General features: G+C 39.3%; 1 protein-coding gene across 1 annotated transcript in view; it reads left to right on the forward strand.

Annotated features, from left to right (window-relative positions):
- The window catches only part of LOC133752763 (vascular endothelial growth factor receptor kdr-like), a 301,002-nt gene that overhangs the window by 175,134 nt on the left and 105,772 nt on the right, over nt 1-20,096 (forward strand). The window contains exons 15-20 of the mRNA XM_062183099.1: nt 5,129-5,422; nt 5,918-6,064; nt 7,038-7,163; nt 8,841-8,947; nt 18,804-18,939; nt 19,987-20,091. Of these exons, the coding sequence (XP_062039083.1) occupies nt 5,129-5,422; nt 5,918-6,064; nt 7,038-7,163; nt 8,841-8,947; nt 18,804-18,939; nt 19,987-20,091 (915 nt within the window). The remainder of the gene's footprint in view (nt 1-5,128; nt 5,423-5,917; nt 6,065-7,037; nt 7,164-8,840; nt 8,948-18,803; nt 18,940-19,986; nt 20,092-20,096) is intronic.

Here is a 20,096-nt window from a genome sequence, read left to right on the forward strand (position 1 = left end):
TGAGGTATCCTGTTCCATCTTGGATACCCTTATTAGAAAATTTGTCCTTATACTAAATTTACTTCCACCCACATTCCAAGTCACATGGAAATCACAACAAAGTCTGTCTGCTTGCTCTTCCTGAAGACAGGCCTTCAAAGATCTTAAAACAAAGATTATCCTAGCTTTTTCAGCCCTAATCCCTTCATCTGTTAAATGTAAGTGGTAGTTTCTAGGATACACATCCTATGAAAAACCAAGCATTTTTACTTATGGAAAGAAGTCAGCTCTGCATCCTCTGAAATGTCAACTTCAGAACATGAAATCCACAGAACAGAAAGGAAGAAAAAATGGAGAGACTCAAACACAGCCAAAAACACTGACCACTGCTTCCTACTAGGTTCACTGATTAGGTCAGTTTCACACATGCAGATAACAGAACAATTTGCTTGCCTCCTCCCTAGGAAATTTTGAGGATCAGTATCTTAGTCTGTTCAGAATGTTACAACAAAGTACCAATGTATTAATCAGGTTTTGTTACTTGACTTTTTCTTCTTGGGAAGAAAAGGTTTGTTTGTTTACAGATTAGAAGTTTACAGTTCAGGATCAAGGAGCCTCATTTGTTTGGTGTCTGGTGGAGGCTGGCGATGGTGAAGCAGATGTGGAGTGATCACATTGTGAGCCAGGAAGCAAAAAAAGCAGCTAGTCTAAACTAGGTTTAAATAACCAACCCTCTTCTGAGAACTACCTTAAGAGGGCCAGCCTTTAATGACCACCAGACCCATTTCTCAGACTCCACATTAGATCAAGTCTCTATCCTTAACTCATCACGTATTAAAATAAGACTTCAAAGTTTAAACACCTTGCATGAGTTTTGGGAAGCACGTTCTGCTCTGTCCATAGTATTCCATTCCTGGCTCTCCAAAACTAGTATTCTTCTTCTTCTTTTTTTTTTTTTTTTTTTTTTTTGACAGGCAGAGTGGACAGTGAGAGAGAGAGACAGAGAGAAAGGTCTTCCTTTTTGCTGTTGGTTCACCCTCCAATGGCCGCTGCAGACGGCGCATCTCGCTGATCCGAAGGCAGGAGCCAGGTGCTTCTCCTGGTCTCCCATGGGGTGCAGGGCCCAAGGACTTGGGCCATCCTCCACTGCCTTCCTGGGCCATAGCAGAGAGCTGGCCTGGAAGAGGGGCAACCGGGATAGAATCCGGCACCCCAGCCGGGACTAGAACCGGGTGTTCCGGCACTGCAAGGCAAAGCATTAGCCTGTTAAGCCACGGCGCCGGCCTCAAAACTGGTATTCTTCTAAGGTGTAACATAATTATTCCATTCTGCAAAGTCTGAAAGTTTTAACTCAGGACAGCATTACTTTGAAAAGTCTATTGTCCATAATTTGATCTGAGACTCAAGGCAAGCTGTCTTAACTGTGAATACCTGTACAATCAAAACCAACTTACTTAATTCCAAGATATAGTGGTGAGGCAGGCACAGAGTACAGATTTCTATTCCAAATAGGAGAGGCAGAAAATGCAAAGGATTTGTTGGGCCAAGGCGAGAACAAAAACCAACAGGGCAAACATTAAGTCCTAAAGTTTCATGTTCAACATACTGGGCACACTGTGTTGGGGACTGGGCTCTCAAAGGCTTGAACAGCTCCACCCTAGTAGATTTATTGGTCACAGCCCATGCTTCAGTTCTCACAGGGAGGAGTTTCATTTCTGTTGCTCATTAGGCATTGCTGTGGTGGAAACTGTATGAAGTAGCTCCAACCCCACATTTTTCCTTGGCCATTGCCTTAGTGGAGGCTCCTTGTGGTGACTCTGTCCCTGCAACCCATCTCTGTCTGGGCTCCCAGTTTGTCCAAAACATCCTGTGACATAGAGGTGGAAGGAGTTGGTGTTATGGTGCAATGTGTTAGGCCACTGCTTGCAATGCCAGCATCCCACATCAGAATGCTTGTTCAAGTCCCAGCTTCTCTGCTTCTGATTGATATCCCCACTAATGTGCCCGGGAAAACAACTTAAGGATGGGCCAAATACTTGGGGTACTCCTACCCACATGGGGGACCTGAATGGAGTTTTGGCTCCTGGCTTTGAGCTGGACCAGTCCCGGTCATTGCGGCATTTTTGGGACATGAACCTCAGGATGGAAGACTTGTTCCTTTCCATGTCTCTTTGCCTTTCAAATAAATAATAAAAATAAATCTTAAAAAAAAACCCTCAAGACTTCAGAGGTACATTAGAACTTTTGTCAAGCATGATCCTACATGACATGGAAATTTGTGTATACTACTAGAACACTAAGAGCTTTAGGGGACTGATTATGTTATGATTTCAAGGCCAGTAACCATACTGAGATTAAATTCATCTCTTGCGAGTCATTTGCTAGGGTCATCACCAGAATGTTTTCAACTGCAATACAGAAAATGTGGCCATCACTCATAGCATCTTAGAACATCAGTCAGTGGTTGTTCAGTGCTCAGGCTAAGATGAGATTACTGAATTGAATTAGTTTTATAACCTAAAGGATAAAGTCAAGCTAATGAGAACACAGGATGGATAGTCATGAGAAAGACTCAGGAACATCTCTGAGAACATTAATGTGTGTTAGTTAATGTGTGTTAGTTTACTCTAAATATATGAGGTACTATCAATGAACATCGGTTGCCTTCCTACTCTTCAGAAGAAATCCTCAACCATCTCACAAACTTATTGATAATAAAAAGATATAAACAAGTCAGTAATACAGAAAAATATTATGTACCTAATGTTATATGATATTAGAGAGAGGAGATGTCAGTTTTAGAGGGACATCTGAAAGAGGCTTCACAAAGACAGAAACACATATAGCTGAATAAGTATGACTCATAAGAAACAAAAGTGCATGGGCAACAGTTATACAATTTCGAATCAATCAATTGACATTCATTCTTTATACGAGTGTTTGTTGAGGATTTATGATGTGACAGGCACTATGTAAGATGTTTGGGCTATAGCACGGCCCAAGAGATTTGTATGTTTTTCCTCATAGAACTACATTGTAGTGGTGGAAAGAAACACTGAACAAATGAACAGGCATTTTATATTTGTGTGATAGGTACATGACAGAGAAAATACTAAGTGGAAAAACCACTTTTAAAAAGATTTATTATTTGAAAGGCATAGTGCCAGAGAGAGAGAGAGAGAGAGAGGACGAGAGAGGACGAGAGAGTGTGTGTGTGTGTGTGTGAGAGGGAGAGACAGAGAGAATGAATCTTCCAATCACTCAATCACTGGTTAATTTTCCACATGAGCCACATGAGCCAGGTTGAGCCAGGCTGAAGCCAGTAGCCAAGAACTGCATCCAGGTCTCTCACATGGGTGGCAGGGGCTCAACTATTTGGGCCATCATTCACACTGCGTTCTCAGATGCATTAGCATAGAGCTGGATGGGAATGCTGACATTGCAAGTGGCAGCTTAATCTGCTCTACCACAACACTGCCGCAGAACATACTATAAAATGGATGAACAGCTCATTTGATAAGACATACTCTGTGGCTGGCACTGTGGCTCAATAGGCTAATCATCTGCCTGCGACGCCGGCACACCGGGTTCTAGTCCCGGTCGGGGTGCCGGATTCTGTCCTGGTTGCCCCTCTTCCAGGCCAGCTTTCTGCTGTGGCCCAGGAGTGCAGTGGAAGATGGCCCAAGTGCTTGGGCCCTGCACCCCATGGGAGACCAGGAGAAGCACCTGGCTCCTGCCTTCAGATCAGCGAGATGCGCCATCTGCAGCGGCCATCGGAGGTTGAACCAACAGCAAAGGAAGACTTCTCTCTCTCTCTCTCTCTCTCTCACTGTCCACTCTGCCTGTCAAAAAAAAAAAAAGAGACATACTCTGTACTGAGAATGTCATTACTGTGAATGTTCCAGAGACAGATTAAATCTAGATAAATACTGACACAATACTGACGAAATCTTGGGGAGATAAGAGTTTTGCAAATAGCCAGAAGAAATGATGATAGAGTGGTATGACAAGCAGTGTTTCTTTAATCATTTCATTCTGATCTTAACTCAGTTATTATGGACTGCCATAGAAGAGTGCAATGAATTAAAATCCATAAGTCTGAATCAGCACCCTCTGTTGTTCTTATCCATAAGTGAATCTACCCAAATTATGTATAGCTGTTTCTGTTTAAAGCTCCTGTGAAGTTGTCATGTGCATATGTGTATTAGATTTAAATTTCACTATGTATCTTGGGGAGAAGAATATAGTAATGGTAATCAGCTTTTTATTTATGATTTACACCAATTCTGTTTGCAAAAAAGAGATTAAAAGTGCTTTTGCATGCTGTCTTTCAAGTCAAAACCTGGGTGTCCAGAGTTTCATTTTGGCAGAGCTTGTTTTTCTCCTGGATCACATCTGTAATAAACTGGTCAGTGTTACTATCTGATTTAGAGCTGATATATTACTTCTTTCCTAGGGGTAAGTATACTTTCTGAAGACATCATATTTTAAAAATCCAACAGAAAGCATATCTATTGTAAATTCCAAAATGAAAACTTATTCTTCAAGTGGCAGCAAGAAATGGCAAAAATGCAAATTTGAATCCCTCTATTAGGTTTTGTCTTGTTTCTCCCATATATTGAATATATTTTTGAAGTGAAGTTGTTATTTTCTCCCATTTTGTTAATGAGGAGTAAACTGAGAGAATGACTGGGAAGGCCTTTCTCTAAATTTGACAATGCATGTGTTTGTATTTTATAATCAGATACTTTCTGACTGTTTGATTCTCTATTGATAATATCAAAGTGGGAAAGAGACTTTGGGCCAAGGGAACTATTTGGGCAAATCATTTCTTGTCAGTCAAAAATGTTCCTTTCTATCCCCTTCATAATAGGAACCATGCATACAAGCATTTTCAAAACTTTGACCACACCTATTTGAGAACTAATTCAGAGCTGCACTCCATGTGTGGTCATTGGCAATTAGAATGAAACCAAGGAAGTGACAATGAAAATTCAAGGTAGTTGGATCTCTACTATTGAACAGTTGTCCTCAAGAGAATATGTCTTCTGTCTGCAATTTGACTTTCAGAAAAGTGAACAGAGCATGTTGTTGGTTACCAGCTCATCCTGCCTGGTTTTCTTATGAGTACATTTGTTCACTCTTGCAGATGTGGCTGATTTCGTGGAGGCAGAACCTCTGGTCACAATGATTGAAGGCTACGATGCTCGGCTCAAATGCAAAGCAACTAAATATATCTATAATCAACTTGCTTGGTTCAACCCCTTTGGGGAGAAGATTCCTGTTATAGATACTGAAAGCTTCAAAAATAACTACTCCATCTCACTGACACTGGTGATTAGGAATGTGACCAAGCAGGATAAGGGGCAGTACAAGTGCAAGGCTTGGGCCCAGAGGAACATCACCAAAATTGTGCAGCGCAATACTCAACTATTAATTAGAGGTAGAATTGAAGGGATTTTTCTCATTATCTCTTAAAATTTGAGCCAACTTTGAGTGAGTTGTAGAGCTAGAATAAAGATTTTGCTTTTCTATTCCTTATAGACTGGGCCAGTCAATCCTTTGCTTCCTTGGGAACGTTCCAAGGAAAACATCTTTAAAGAATGTTAAACTCTGTGGTAATAGAGTTGTAGAAAACTTTGGGGATGGAGTTCTTTGTCCTGATACCAAAACTATAAGGAACTTACTTCTATTGCCTGGGGTGGCTAAGGAAGGACTTTTTAAGTATAAGATTAAGGAATAACTTGAAGGACTTAATATATAACCCATCCTGCACCTTACCAACTTTTTTTGTTTGTTCATCTTAGTTTTTCCTGTGTGTGTTAATATTTCCCTGTGCAAATGTCTGGTTAAACATGAGAAGTGGGACAGATATTACATGTTATATTTGTGATGACCTGCCTAAGAATCTTGGTTTGCTTTACCCTGGTTTCTACAGAAAGGATTGCTCCATTCATTATTGAGAATCTCACCAATATTGAAGTCAACAGCAGTGGCAAGATTGTCCTACACTGCAAAGTGGGTGGAGTACCACACCCTCAGATTCACTGGTTGAAAACTGGAGTTCCTCTTCTCCCTGCTTCAGGTGTGTTTGAAGATTTTTAAATAAAGAGTTATTAATTTATTTGAAAGGCAGAGAAAGAGGGAGGGAGGGAGGTAGGGAGAGAGAGAGAGAGAGAGAGAGAGAGAGAGAGAGAGAGAGATAAAGAGAGAGATATTACATCCACTGGTTCACTTCCCAAATGGCTGCAAAGGCCAGGGATGGGCCAGACCAGGCCAAAGCCAGAAGCTGGGAGCCCAGAGCCAGGAGCTTCATCCTGGTCTCCTATGTGGGTGCTGAGGCCCAAGCACTTGGGGCATCTTCTGCTTCCCCAAGCACATTATCATGGAGCTGGATAAGATGTGGAGGAGCCAGGACACTGGTGCCCATATGGAATGCTGTTGATGCATGCACTGTCTTTATCCACTACGTCAAAATACCTGCCCTGAAGATTGTTTATTTAAGGTTTATTTATTTATTTGAAAGGCAGAGTTGCAAGCAGAGTGAGATCTTCCATACACTGGTACATATTCCCAATGGCTACAATGCCTGAGCCTGGTCCAGACTGAAGCCAGGAACCAAGGGCCCAGACACTTCAGTCATCATATGCTGCCTTCTCAGGCACATTATTGGGGAGCTGGATGAGAGTGGGGCATCTAGGATTGAATCAGTACCCTGATACAGCATGTAAGTGTCACAAGCAGTGGCTTAACCCACTGAAGCAGAAGATGGCCCAAGTGCTTGGGCCTCAGCACCCACATAAGAGACCAGGATGAAGCTCCTGGCTCTTGGCTCCCACTGAGCCACAACACTGGCCCCAAGTCTATAGATTTTGTATGGCTGTTTTTATGTCTGAGGACTCAAAAAGAGGGCCTTAGTTGGTATAGCTCTTTAGGGTTGGCTTGATTTGTAAACTATCCCTGGGTTTATTCAATGAAATGGGGGCTTCACATGTTCTGAGGCTGAACTTCAACCTAAATATCTCACATAATAATGGGCGGTGTCATTGTCAATGCAGGAATCTTCTTTGAGAACAACACCCTTGTTATTGAGAGAGCCAAGAAAGATGATGAGGGACTCTATCTCTGCAAAGCTACCAATGAGTTGGGAGAAATCAGCACTTCAGCTCTTATCACCGTGGAGGGTAGGTTGGAAATTACTGGCTACATTTGTGATTAGTAATGCATTTTGATTATAATCAGAACTCAAAATTTAAAAAAAAAAGGAAAGGAGAAATGAAAAAGAAAAAAAGATGTTTGGCATTGTGGGTACACTGTGAGAGAACAGTGCAGATGGTAAACATGGGTACACACAGAGGCACTGTCTTTTATCCCTTCTGTGGCAGTGGACAACACATATCCCTACTTTCTATGGGAGAGTATGTAGAGTAATATGCTTTGGAAAACTCAAGTTCAGAACATCATACTTGTGAACTTGATGGCATTTTGGGAAATTCATTAGGCATTTCTGGGTCTTATATTTCTTATATATTAAATGAAAATAATGCCATCTACTCTGGCTATCTCTTACACGTGATACAAATGATGGCAATGATGTTGGAATGCTTTCCGAAATATAAATATAGAGCATTAGAACTTTAGAACTCTTTTTTGTAAAAAGCCCAAAGTGTGTAAAACACTTGTAGATATTTATAGAAATGTTTTTAACTCCAACTCTTGTGCTACTATGATGAGTATTTTACTGTTAAGGACAAAATTGCATGTGTTTAAAGAAATGTTACTGATTTGAGTAATCATGTTGGCATCCGAAAAGCCATTTTCCCATCCATCTGTATTATTCCAGGGCAAAGCAAACAAACCATATAATCTGGTTTAACAATCAGGTCTCTAAGTTGTTTAAGATGATGTGAAGGTGTATTCACTAGAAGAAATGTGAAATTAATGTTAATACAGATGATTAAAATTAAAAATCTGCCATATAATGTTTTAATTACTTTCTATGGTCGCATTTAACCCTCTTTACAACTCTTTGTGGTAGATATTTTATTATTCACATTTTAGATGGGGAAATTGAGTCATAGAGAGATTAATGACTTTCCAAAGGTCACTCAATTGGTTAATGGTAGCATTTGAATTCAGGTAGTGTAAGGCTGTAGCCCACACAAATCCTGGAGTTGTCCTTGAGAACTATCTAATGAAGCAGAGAATAACTGTAAATGTTACATTTTTGTTTTCTTCTTTAGATAGTACAAATACAAATAGACATATCCATATATAATGTAAGTCTTCAGCTTATTCTTTTTTTAAATATTTATTTATTCATTTGAAAGTTAGAGTTACACAGAGCGAGAAGGAGACAGAGAGAGAGAGAGAAGTCTTCCATTCACTTGTTCACTCCCAAATGGCAGAAATGGCCAGAGCTGGGCCGATCCAAAACCAGGAGCCAGGAACTTCTTCTAGGTCTCCCACATGGGTGCAGGGGCCCAAGGACTTGGGTCATCTTCCACTGCTTTCCCAGGCCATAGCAGAGAGCTGGATCAGAAGTGGAGCAGCACGGACCCGAACTGGCACCCATGTGGGATACCGGCACCGCAGGTGGCGGTTTTACCAGCTATACCACGGCTCCGGTCCCAAGCTTATTCTTTTGAGCCATCTATTTTAATTATCTAGGGATCCTTTTCTCTAGCCCACACTCCATAGAAATTTCATACACACACACAGCCAGAAAGTTTGTAGCTTGAAGATGTTAGTCCTTTAGAAACAACAAGGAATTTGTAAAACATAATAAATTTCTCAGGCTTCCTTTCTTTGCATTGAACTAATTTTTCATTTAGTTAGATCAGTATTCAACTCTTTTATAGGCTCTGAAGAGAAATCCAATATTGAAGTCATCATTATTGTTTGCACTGGCCTTGCAGCTACGCTTTTCTGGCTTCTTCTAACCCTAGTAATTCGAAAACTCCGAAAGGTAAGGAGAGAAGTTACCTTAGAGCCTTATGGATCACTCATGTGCAGTTTAGACAGCTTTGAGGCTAAAGCTGGTATCTTTTGTCTCAATCTCTTGCGAGATGGTACTGATTATCTAGGCAACAGAGTGTGTACAAGCTGTCTCTCTCTCTGTCTCTCTCTCTGTCTCTCTCTCTGTGACTAAAATGTTTAGGATTTTTTACTGTGTGCCACCTAAAATATTGGAAGCTAATACAGGAACATGTTTGTCCCCTCAGATTTTATTTCCTACTTTTATTTTGTGCAACTAATGCTGTCAAGTATCACTGTTAGGTAACTGTAGTGTAATAGCTATATGAATGCTTAATATTCATAATTAAAATTATATAGCTATTTAAGTGCCATAACTGCTAATATGATTTAATTTCCTTTAAAAATATTTGTTTATGTATCAGTAATTCTATATTGTTAAGACTGAACTGTTAGGAAAAAATTATCAACTTCAGCATGACATCTGTTTGCTGAGCAGTGCTGCAGGTCCCTGGTGAGAAGAGATCAAGCCTGATGTTCCTATTGAAATGTGTCAACTAGACTCCTGGACTGAGTTGATAGATAGCTGTGGTACATATTCCAGGGCTGTCATGGGACTCAAAAATGTCCTGGTAGTTTAGCTACTAGGGACAAATTTATTAAAATTAGTTACTCCTAACTGCATATGATGCACTGATACTTTTATTCCATTTAAAAAGTGCTGGTTATCAGTTTTTCTGTTTTGCAATCAACTGATTTAACTCATAGTTTGATAAGCACTGCAATAAATGTTTCTAAAAGTCCCTTCAACTAGTTAAAAGTCCCTTCAACTAGTTATGAAGTCCTAAAATTCCATTTTCAGTTTTACCAGCACCATTAATTAAAGATACTATTCTTTCTTCAATGAGTGGTCTATGCTCTTTTATGTAAAACCAGATTTCTGTCTATATGTAAATTAATTTCTGGGATCTCTACTCTGTTTCATTGATCTATGTGCTGGTTTTTATGCCAGTATCATGCTGTTTTTATTACTATTGTGTTATAATATGCCTTGAAGTCAAGTATTATTATGCCTCCTGCTTGATTTTTTTTTAACCTCAGGATCACTTTCACTATTCTGGGTCATTTGTGTGAAGTCCAGTACTTCTGGTGTAGTGATCCAGACATCCAGTCTGCAGACCTGGGGTTTGGGGCCATGCCAGTTTGTCTGGTCCTGGAGTTTACTTGGGAAAGCTGTCTGAGACTTAGCTTGTTATCTCAAAGTTGAGTGCTCACTTCCCTCTGCTTCTGCCATGCTCAGGGTATCTATACTGGGTTCTGGACCAGAACTGTGGTATACTTGGGGTTTAGGGTGGGATGATGACATTAATGTAAAACTGTCATTTCTATATTCTTCAATATGTGTTTCTCATTTCCGTGCTGGGCTACAATCCAGATATTCTCACATCTGGTTTTCTTAGCTCATGCAAAGGCCTTTGTTTACATTTAAGGTTGTTTAAATTGATAATTCTACCAGCCATGGGGAATCTTATTTTATAATCTTGCTGTTGTTGTCTCCTTTTAATATTATTGTTATGTTTTAGAAATTTTTCAATTTTGTTTGCTGCTAGTATATGAAAACATGACTTTTTAAAATAATGGTATTATATCCTGACAAATTGCTATTTTCACAGGTTATCTATTAGTTTTTTTGTAGACTCCTTAGGAATTTTTGTACTTATCATATCTGTAAGTAGTTTCATTTATTTTCCAGTCTTTTATTTATATTTATTTCTTTTGTTTGCCTTATTGTGCTAATGCCACTAATACCATCTCTAATAAAAATTATGAGATTAAATACCTTGTTTTGTTCTAGATATTAAGGGGTAAGCATTCATTATTTCAGCATTATGTTTTCTATTAGCTGATGGATTTTGGTAGATTGTTTTAGCATATTAAAGAAGTTCTTTTCTAGTCTAAAGACAGGTTCAGTAGCAGTGTCAGGCTGTACCATATTCAAAGCTGATGTGAAAAGAAAAACAGAGTAGGTTTATAGTAATTTTGATGTTTAAATTTTATAGTGAACATTTGGCACAGCAGGAGAGATGCTATTTTGTACACTCACATCATCTGTCAGAATGTCTGGTTCAAATCCCAGATTCAGTTCTTCTTATCCAGTTTCCTGCTAATGTGTGCACTGGGAGTCAGTAGATCACAGATAAAGTTCTTGAGTCCCACATGGGAGACCTGGATTGAGTTCTGGTCTTCTGGCTTCAGTATGGGTGAGCCCTGTCTGTTGTGGGCATTTCAGGAGTGAAATAGTAGATGGGAAATCTCTGTCTGTTTCTGTCTTTAGGTTTTTTGTCTACCTTTGAAGTAAAATGAAATAAATAAATTTAAATAAAAGTTACAATAAAAATATTGTCTGGATTACTGATTTTTTTCACAACATTGGAATGTCATACCACTGATCAGTACCCTAGTATTGGCTCTGTTGTTTGTCTCTTGGAATACTCTATACATTAATCAGTTTTCCATTACTATAATAAAATACCTAAGATTGGATAACGTTATAAAGGGAAGAGATTTAGCTAGCTCACAGTTCTGGAATTTCAAGGTCATAGCGCTTGCTCAACTCTAATGAGGACCTCACAGTGGATGACCTTGTGAGGGAGTGAGCACATCATTAAACTGAAAGCCAAAGAGGTTTATTCTTTTGTAACAAGTCTCACAAGAACTAATTCAAGGGTCCCATGAAAACTACATTAATACCTTCTGAGGGCAGCGCCCAAATAATATTACACTAGATTCCATGCCTTAAAGCTCCTGCTACATCAACATTGCCACACTGGGGACCAAACCTCCAACACCTAAACCTTTTGGGGATATACTCAAAATATATTCAAACCACACCATTTGGATCAATGTCTGTTCCATCTAATTTTATTATAGCACTGCAGCCTTCTTATGATTATTGTTTCCATGATATATCATTTTTCATCATTTTGTTATCAAGCTTTCTGTTTCTTTATATTTACATGTCATCTTTTGTACATTGGATTGATTTTTGAAATTATTCTTATGATCTCTGCAGTTTATTTGTAATGTTTTTTATTACTATCTAATTTAATTATTAATATGGCTACATTTGTGTTTGTTTATTTTGCTATTGGTTTTGATTTTGTCTTGTGAATTTCTTGCAGAGTGCTACTTTCACTATATGCAATGTTTGATAAATTCTGCTCTAATTTTCATTTGTCTCAAAGTATTTTCATAGTTTGTTTATAATTTCTCCTTTAAAGTTTTAATTCATTTAAAGATTCATTTATTTATTTGAAAGGCAGAGTTACAGAGCGGCAGAGGCAGAAAGAAAGAGAAGTCTCCCATTCACTGGTTTATTTCCCAAATGGCTGCAATGGCTGGAGTTGGTCCAATGTGATGCCAGGATCCAAAAGCTTCTTCTGGGTCTCCCACATTGGTACAAGGGCCCAAGGATTTCAGCCATCTTCCACTACCTTCCCAGGCCATAGCAGAGAGCTGGACGGGAAGTGGAGCAGCTAGTACTCGAACCAGTGCCCATATGGGATGCTGGCACCACAGGCAGCATCTTTACCTGCAATGCCAGAGTGCTGCCCCTATTTATTAATTTTTTTAAAAACTTATTTAATTTATACAAGTTTCATGTATTTCAAATATAAAGATTTAGGAACATAGTGATACTTCCCTCCCTGATGCCTATACTCCTCTCCCATTTGCACTCTTAATTTTCATAAAGATCTACTTTCAGTTTACTTAATGATCATTAAATTTAACCCTAAACTAAGTAAAAAGTTCAACAAATAGTATGAAGGAAAAAACACTGTTCCTCAACAGAAGAGACAAGGGCTGTAAACAATCATTGAATCTCAAAATGCACATTTCACTCTAACACATTACATTTTAGGTATTCTATTAGTTACCTCAGATCAAGGAAAACATATATTTGTTTTATGGGGGAGCTGCTTATTTCACCAAGTATAATGGTTTCTAGTTGCACCCAGTTTGTTGGGCAAAAGACAGGATTTCATTTTATTTTATAGCTGAGTAGTACTCCATAGAGTATATATACACCATAATTTCTTTATCCAGTCTTCATTTGATGGAGATCTGGATTGATTCAATATCTCAGCTACTGTGAATTGAGCTGCAATTAACATGGGGGTACAGATAACTCTTTCATATGATGATTTATCGTGGTTTGGGTAAATTCCATGGAGTGGGATCCCAGATCATATGGTAAGTCATTTTTAGATTTCTGAGGTATTTCCATAATGTCTTCTACAGTAGCTGGACAAGTTTACATTCCCACCCACAGTGGATTAGTGTATGGTTTTCACCAGCATGTATTGTTTGTTGCTTTACTTGTTAAGGCCAATCTAATTGAGGTAGGTGAAACCTTTTCATGGTTTTGATTTGCATTTCCCTGATGGCTAGTGTTTTGTGAAGTGTATGTTGGCTATTTGAATTTCCTGTCTTCAAAAATGCCTGTTCAAGTCCTTTGCCCATTTCTTAACTAGATTGTTTGTTTTGTTTTTGTTGACTTTCTTGAACTCTTTAGAGGTTCTGGATATTAACCCTTTATCAATGGTACAGGTTGTAACTATTTTCTCCCATTCTGTCAATTGCCTCTTCTCTTTGCTGAGTGTTTCTTTTAATGTTCAGAAGATTCTCAGTTTGATGTAATCCCATTTGTCAATTTTGGCATGATTTCCTGTGCTTTTAGATTCTTTTCCAAGTCTTTGCCTATGCAAATGTCTTGCAGAGTGTCCCCAATGTTCTCTAGTAATTTGATGGTATTGGATTGCAGATTTCAGTCTTTGATCCATTTTTAGTGGATTTTGGGTAAGGTAGGGGGTCTTGTTTTATACTTCTGCACATGGATAGCTAGTTTCCCTGAACCATTAATGGAAGTGACTGTTCTTATTCCAGGGATTAATTTTTGCTCATTTGTCAGATTAGTTGGTTGTAGATGCGTGGATTGATTTCTGGAGATTCTATCCTGCTTCATTAGTCTACACATCTGTTTTATGCCATTGTAACTGCCCTGTATTATTTATTTTTTTAAAAGATTTATTTGAAAGATAGAGTTACACAGAGAGAGAAGGAGAGGCAGAGAAAGAGAGAGAGGTCTTCCTCCTGCTGGTTCTCTCCCCAATTGGCTGCAATAGCCAGAGCTGTGGTAATCCAAACCAGGAGCCAGGAGCTTCTTCCAGGTCTCCTAAGCATGTGCATGGGCCCAAGGACTTGAACCATCTTCTACTGCTTTTCCAGGCCACAGCAGAGAGCTGGATCGGAAGTGGAGCAGCTGGGTCTCAAACCAGTGCCCATATGGGCTGCTGGCATTGCAGGCAGTTGCTTAATGTGCTATGCCAAAGTGCCTGCTCTTCTAGTATTTCTTGAATATGGTATTGTGATGCCTCCCAGATTGTTTTTGTTGTAAAAGATTGTTTTAGCTAGTCGAGGTCTCTTGTGTTCCTGTATGAATTTTAGCATTATTTTTTCTAGATCTGAGAAGAATGTTGTTGTGTTTTGATTGGGATCACATTGAATCTGTGAATTCCTTTCATTAGAATTAACATTTTGATAATTCTTCCAATCCATGAACATGGAAGCTTTTTCCATTTTTAAATGTCTTCTTCCATAGCTTTCTTTAATGTTTTATAATTTTCATCTTAGAGATCGTTGAAATCCTTTGTTAAATTTATTCCAAGGTATTTAATTCTTTTTTTCAACTATTAGGAATGCGATTGATCTTAAAAGTTCTTTCTCAGCCATGCCTTTGTCTGTGTATACGAAGGCTACTGATTTTTGTGTCTTAATTTTATATCCTGCCATTTTATCACACTCTTTTATGAGTTCCAGTACTCTCTCAATGGAGAATTTTGGATTCCATATTTATAGAATCATGCCACCTGCAAATAGTGATGATTTTTCATCCTCCTTTCCAATTTATATCCCTTTGATTTCTTTCTCTTGACTAATGCATCTGTCCAAACCTTCCAGGACAATATTGAATAGCATTGAGGAGAGTGAGTATTCTTGCCTGGTTCTGGATATTAGTGGGAATGCTTCCAAATTTTCTCCATTTATTAAGATGCTGACTGTGTGTTTGTCATAAATTGCCTTGATTGTGTTGAGAAATGCTATTCTATACACAATTGGCTTAAAGTTTTCATTATGAATGGATGTTGTATTTGATCAAGTGCTTTTTCGGCATCTATTGAGATAATCATAAAGGTTGTGCCCTTCAGTTTGTTAATGTGATGCATCACCTTCATTCATAAATGAGAGCTATTCAGGGTACAGTATTCTTGGTTGACACATTTTTCTCTTTAGGCTTGGACTGTGTCTCTCCATTCTCTCCTAGTCTGAAGTGTTTCTGATGAGAAGTCAGCTGTGAGTCTAATTGGAAATCCTCTAAAACTAATCTGGCATTTTTTCATGTACATTTTAGTATCTTTTCTTTTTGGTTTATTTTTGAAAGTTTGACTACAATGTGTTTTTGTAAAGATCTTTCCTGGTCATGTCTATTAGAAGTTCTTTGTGCTTCCTTTATTTAGGTGTCCTGTCTTTCACCTGATTGGGGACGTTTTCTTTAGGTATTTCACTAAATAGGTGTTCTACTCTATTCTGTCTTTTCATAAAGTCAGGAACGCCTATGACCCATAGTTGGGTTATTTAATAATATCACATAAATTTTGAATAATGTTTTTAATTTCTATAATTTCTTCCTTTTTTTTTTTTTGGTCTGACTGTAAAATTACCAAAGATTTGTCATCTAGCTCGGATATTCTTTCTTCTGCTTCACCAAGCTGGTTGTTAAGGATTTCCACTGCATTTTGTATTTGATCATTTGCATTCTTCATTTCTAATAATTCATTTTGGTTTATCTTAAAATTTCAATTTCATGGGAAATTTTTTTTTCATTTATGTAATGTATGGATTTATTTACTTCATGGATTTGCTTCTGTTTCCTCCTGGGTAATCCTATGATTATTCTTGAATTCATTTTCTGGCATTTAATTAAATCTCTTCATCATCACATTCTAATATTGATGCTGTGTTCCTTTGGGGGGTCATGATGTTTTCCTTATTTGTTTCTTGAATTTCTGTGTTTATTTTTAGGGATCTGTGGAGATACTTGTAATTTTTATCCTCTGATGGCTTTTATCTTTGAACTGTGCCTCTGTAACTTAGTACAATGTCTGCACTTTTACTAAATACCAAGTGGTAGAAAACTGGATTAAGATGGTGTAGTAGGGAGGAAGCTTGCTGCTCCAGTCTAGGAGAAGATAGTTTAAAAAAAAGTGGAGAGAGTGCAGTCTCAGGGAATAGTTAGGAAGAAAACAGCAGAGGAAACTACATATCAGAGGAACACGGTGGACCTGCATGCAGGGCAAAAACACGCACATTACTCTCATGATTATGCCAGATCACATCCCACAGAACTCTTAGGGTTTATTTCTTTTTTTGTCTTTCTGTTCTTCAAACTGTATTATCTGAATTTTCCTATCTTCTAGCTTCCTGATTCTCTCTTTTGGTTGTTGCAACCTGTTGTTGCATCCCTATAGTGAATTTTTTATTGCTTTTTTTGTACTTCTTAACTTTGAAATACCTACCTTTCTGGTTTCTTTTCGCCCTTTGAAAGTATTGAGACAGTTGAATCTTTTGTCTGGTAAGTCCAAACACAAGTCCAAACTTGAGTTATTCAAGGATAGATTTTATGAATTTATTTCCTGTAAGTGATTAATATTATCTTGTATTTTTGCTTGCTTTATCTTTAAAATGAAAACTGGACACTTTAAATATTCTAATTTGGAACATACAGGCCCTCTGGATGACTTTTTCTGTTACCAGCATAGCCCCTCTGTAAGGGTTGCTTATTACTAGCCCCCTGATGCCCAAGGACCCCTAGGCCCATGGTCCAAAGGCAAATTTTGGGGGAGAACATGGAGTCCTGCGTAGGCCTTGCTACCACGATGCACGGACAGTGCAGGGAGGCTTACTGATTACCTTGTGCACCTTTAGACAAGTCTCTTCCCCTTTCTGGGCCTCAGTTTCCTTGTCCACAAGAACATGAAATAGATGGATTATAGCATCTTGTTCTTGAGCTTTTGGGAGTGGTGGACCTGTAGAGAATCTTGAAAGCTACAGATCTGTCTCTTCCCAAAACACACACACATGCACATGTACACATGTTCACTTACACAGACTAACTGAATGCAATCTGAGAGGAGTACCAAGCCAGCTGTGTGTGACTACTTTACTGGCTTCCCACTCTAGGGCAGGGTATCCTGGGCAAGGGCCCAGCCAGTGACTAGAGCTTATACTTCACTGATTTAAGCCGGCAGGGACAGCCACTGCCCCTACCCACCCCACTTGGCCTCCACCTCTCCCCTCTACAGGTGGCAGAAAAATGGGGTGAGAAATCCTGCTCCCATGGGCACTCACCCACTCTTGCACTTCGGGGGTTCCACCCGCTGCTCTAGCACAGGCTGCTCCAAGAGATACATGGTGTCATATTTATCCAGCAGCAGCTCAGCTGGGTCTTCAGTCTGACCTGGCACTCGGCCTATAGGGAATTTTTCCCATCGTACATCCTCTGTGGAACAAAGACAGGTGGCAGGAGTGGACTGATGAACTGAGGCTCTGGTGCACAGGCCCACCCACCCAGCCCACTGTGAGGTCACTCAGCACAGGCCATCTGCATATCCCCAGTCTCACTCCTCTGTCACTTCCCACAAACTGCTCTCCGTCACAGCCCACCGCACTATGCAGAGTCCCCCAGCACACCTCTATCTCTCACACTCAGGCACAGACACAACTACGAACATTTTTGTTCCTCTGCTTTCCTCCCATTTTCCCAGGCATGTCCCCATAGACACAGACAACATCTTTAGACCTGGCTGCATCACGGCCTGAAACTCACTCTCATCCCTATTTCCCTGCCTGTGGGAGAAACACAAACACAAACACACACACACACACACACCACGGAGGGTCTGCCTATCCCAGAATTCCCACAGCAGCCCCCTTCCAAACCCACTGCTACCTGAGTATCTGTATGACTTAGATTTCCTCCACAACTACATGCTAACCCCCTGACGTACTGCAATGCCACATTCTTTCTTAGCAGCTTTGCCTGAAGTAATGTACATACACACCCCCACCCTCACCCACCTCTGGGTGGACTCTCTCAGAAGTAATATATACCCCTTGCCCCCAGATGCACAAAGAACATCCCTCCTCTAGGGAAAGGCTGTCTCCACTACACAGCCTGCCACTCACTGCCACCCAAGTATACACACAGAAGGTCACATACCAAGCCCTCATTCAGTGAATGTCCCCGGTTTCATACCTCGCCCTGCCTCCCACACCTTTCATTCACAGACACACAAACCAGAAATTCCATCCCTACCTCCACACACGTGTACACGCACACACAGATGGAGCAATGGCAAGGGGGGAGGGAACGACTTAATGCTCTAGCCCTTACACATTCATAACCCAAAACCCTGCCCTCCACACACACTCCACTTTAGGTGGACCATGTCATTTAGCATCTCTGTCTTCTCACTTATACACCCTTCAAACAGTACCATATTCTAATTTGGTTATTCTCGAATTCCAACTATCCATCATCTCTTAGGTTTGTAGTTTATATTTATTTTAATTTTGTTCATGTAGTGTTCTTTATTGTATTTATGCCCTTAACTTTTCTTTCTCGCTTTATGAGCCATACTTCAAAGTAAAATGGGAAACTCCAGAGGTCTCATAGTGTATTAGAAAATCAAGGAAGCATAGTATATTTTTCTCTTTCCCTTCTGCAGCCCAGTGTGTCAGAAATCAAAACTGGCTACCTATCTATCATCATGGATCCTGAAGAGATGCCCCTTGATCAACAGTGTGACAGGCTGCCCTATGATGACAGTAAATGGGAATTCCCCAGGGATCGATTACGGCTGGGTGAGCATCAGTATCTATCATACCACCCTTCCACTCTTCCTTTCACTATGGAATTGAAAATCACCCCAGAAAAGATACAAGAAAAAGCTATTAGGATGCCCTTGGGGTTTTAAGTGCTGTTTGGCCCCATTCATGTAGGACCTAGATAATAAGAGATGTGTTTCTAAGATGGTGATAGGAAGGTGAACACAACTATAAGTTAGTGGAACAAAATAGTATTGTGCACATAGCATGAAAATTGGAGTTTTTGAAGTCCAAACTGGGCAACTTTAGATAAAGCCATTCAATTAATATCCATGAACTCCATTTTTTAACTATGAAAGAAGATATTGATATGGATATGTGTTCTATTTGCACTCCATAGTAATTTTCAGAATCTGAATCTTGTGAGATAACATTTGGAAGTGGATTTTACAAATTTAAAATATCACACAAATAGAAGGAATAGTTTACTATGGGATTTCTTTGACAAAGATGGCTTAAGCTATAGGGGCAGAGTTCTTTCCATCATAAGCTAATGAATGTCCCCAGGGGCATATTCAGAATTTTAATAACTAATGTGTTTATTAGTGAAATGTATGACTAAGAGTCTTAAGTTACAACTACTCAAAAACTGTAATACATTTACTTAAGGAACTGATGTATATCTATAGACCAGAATGGATCTTTCCTAACCCAGATAGTTCCTTCTCTTGATAGTTAAAATGGGCTAACCTTTCATTCAGGTATTCCTCCCATACTTACTGGGCGCCTTCCATGAACTAAACATGATTCTAGGTTCTAGGGATACAAGGGCAAACAAGATAGCCTTAACTGAGCTTACTTTCTAGTCAGGGTGATTGATAATAAAATGAATGTCTGCTCTAATAATATGTTATTTAGAGATAAGTATCATGAAGGAAAATGGCATATTATGTGGGATGATGATGAAAGCTCTGCCTGAGTATGTCTCAAATTTAGTGTTCTGTTATCCATAATGAGAAATCACATGTTCACTTTTCTCTGGGCTCTTTCCTTATTTCTAATTTGCAGTTCTTATTCCCTCAGGCAAAATCCTGGGTCATGGTGCCTTTGGCAAAGTGGTAGAGGCTTCTGCGTTTGGCATTGACAGAGCTTCAACCTGTAAAACAGTGGCAGTGAAAATGCTAAAAGGTAAT

This window comes from Lepus europaeus, chromosome X (assembly GCF_033115175.1).
Source record: "Lepus europaeus isolate LE1 chromosome X, mLepTim1.pri, whole genome shotgun sequence".
NCBI lineage: Eukaryota > Metazoa > Chordata > Mammalia > Lagomorpha > Leporidae > Lepus > Lepus europaeus.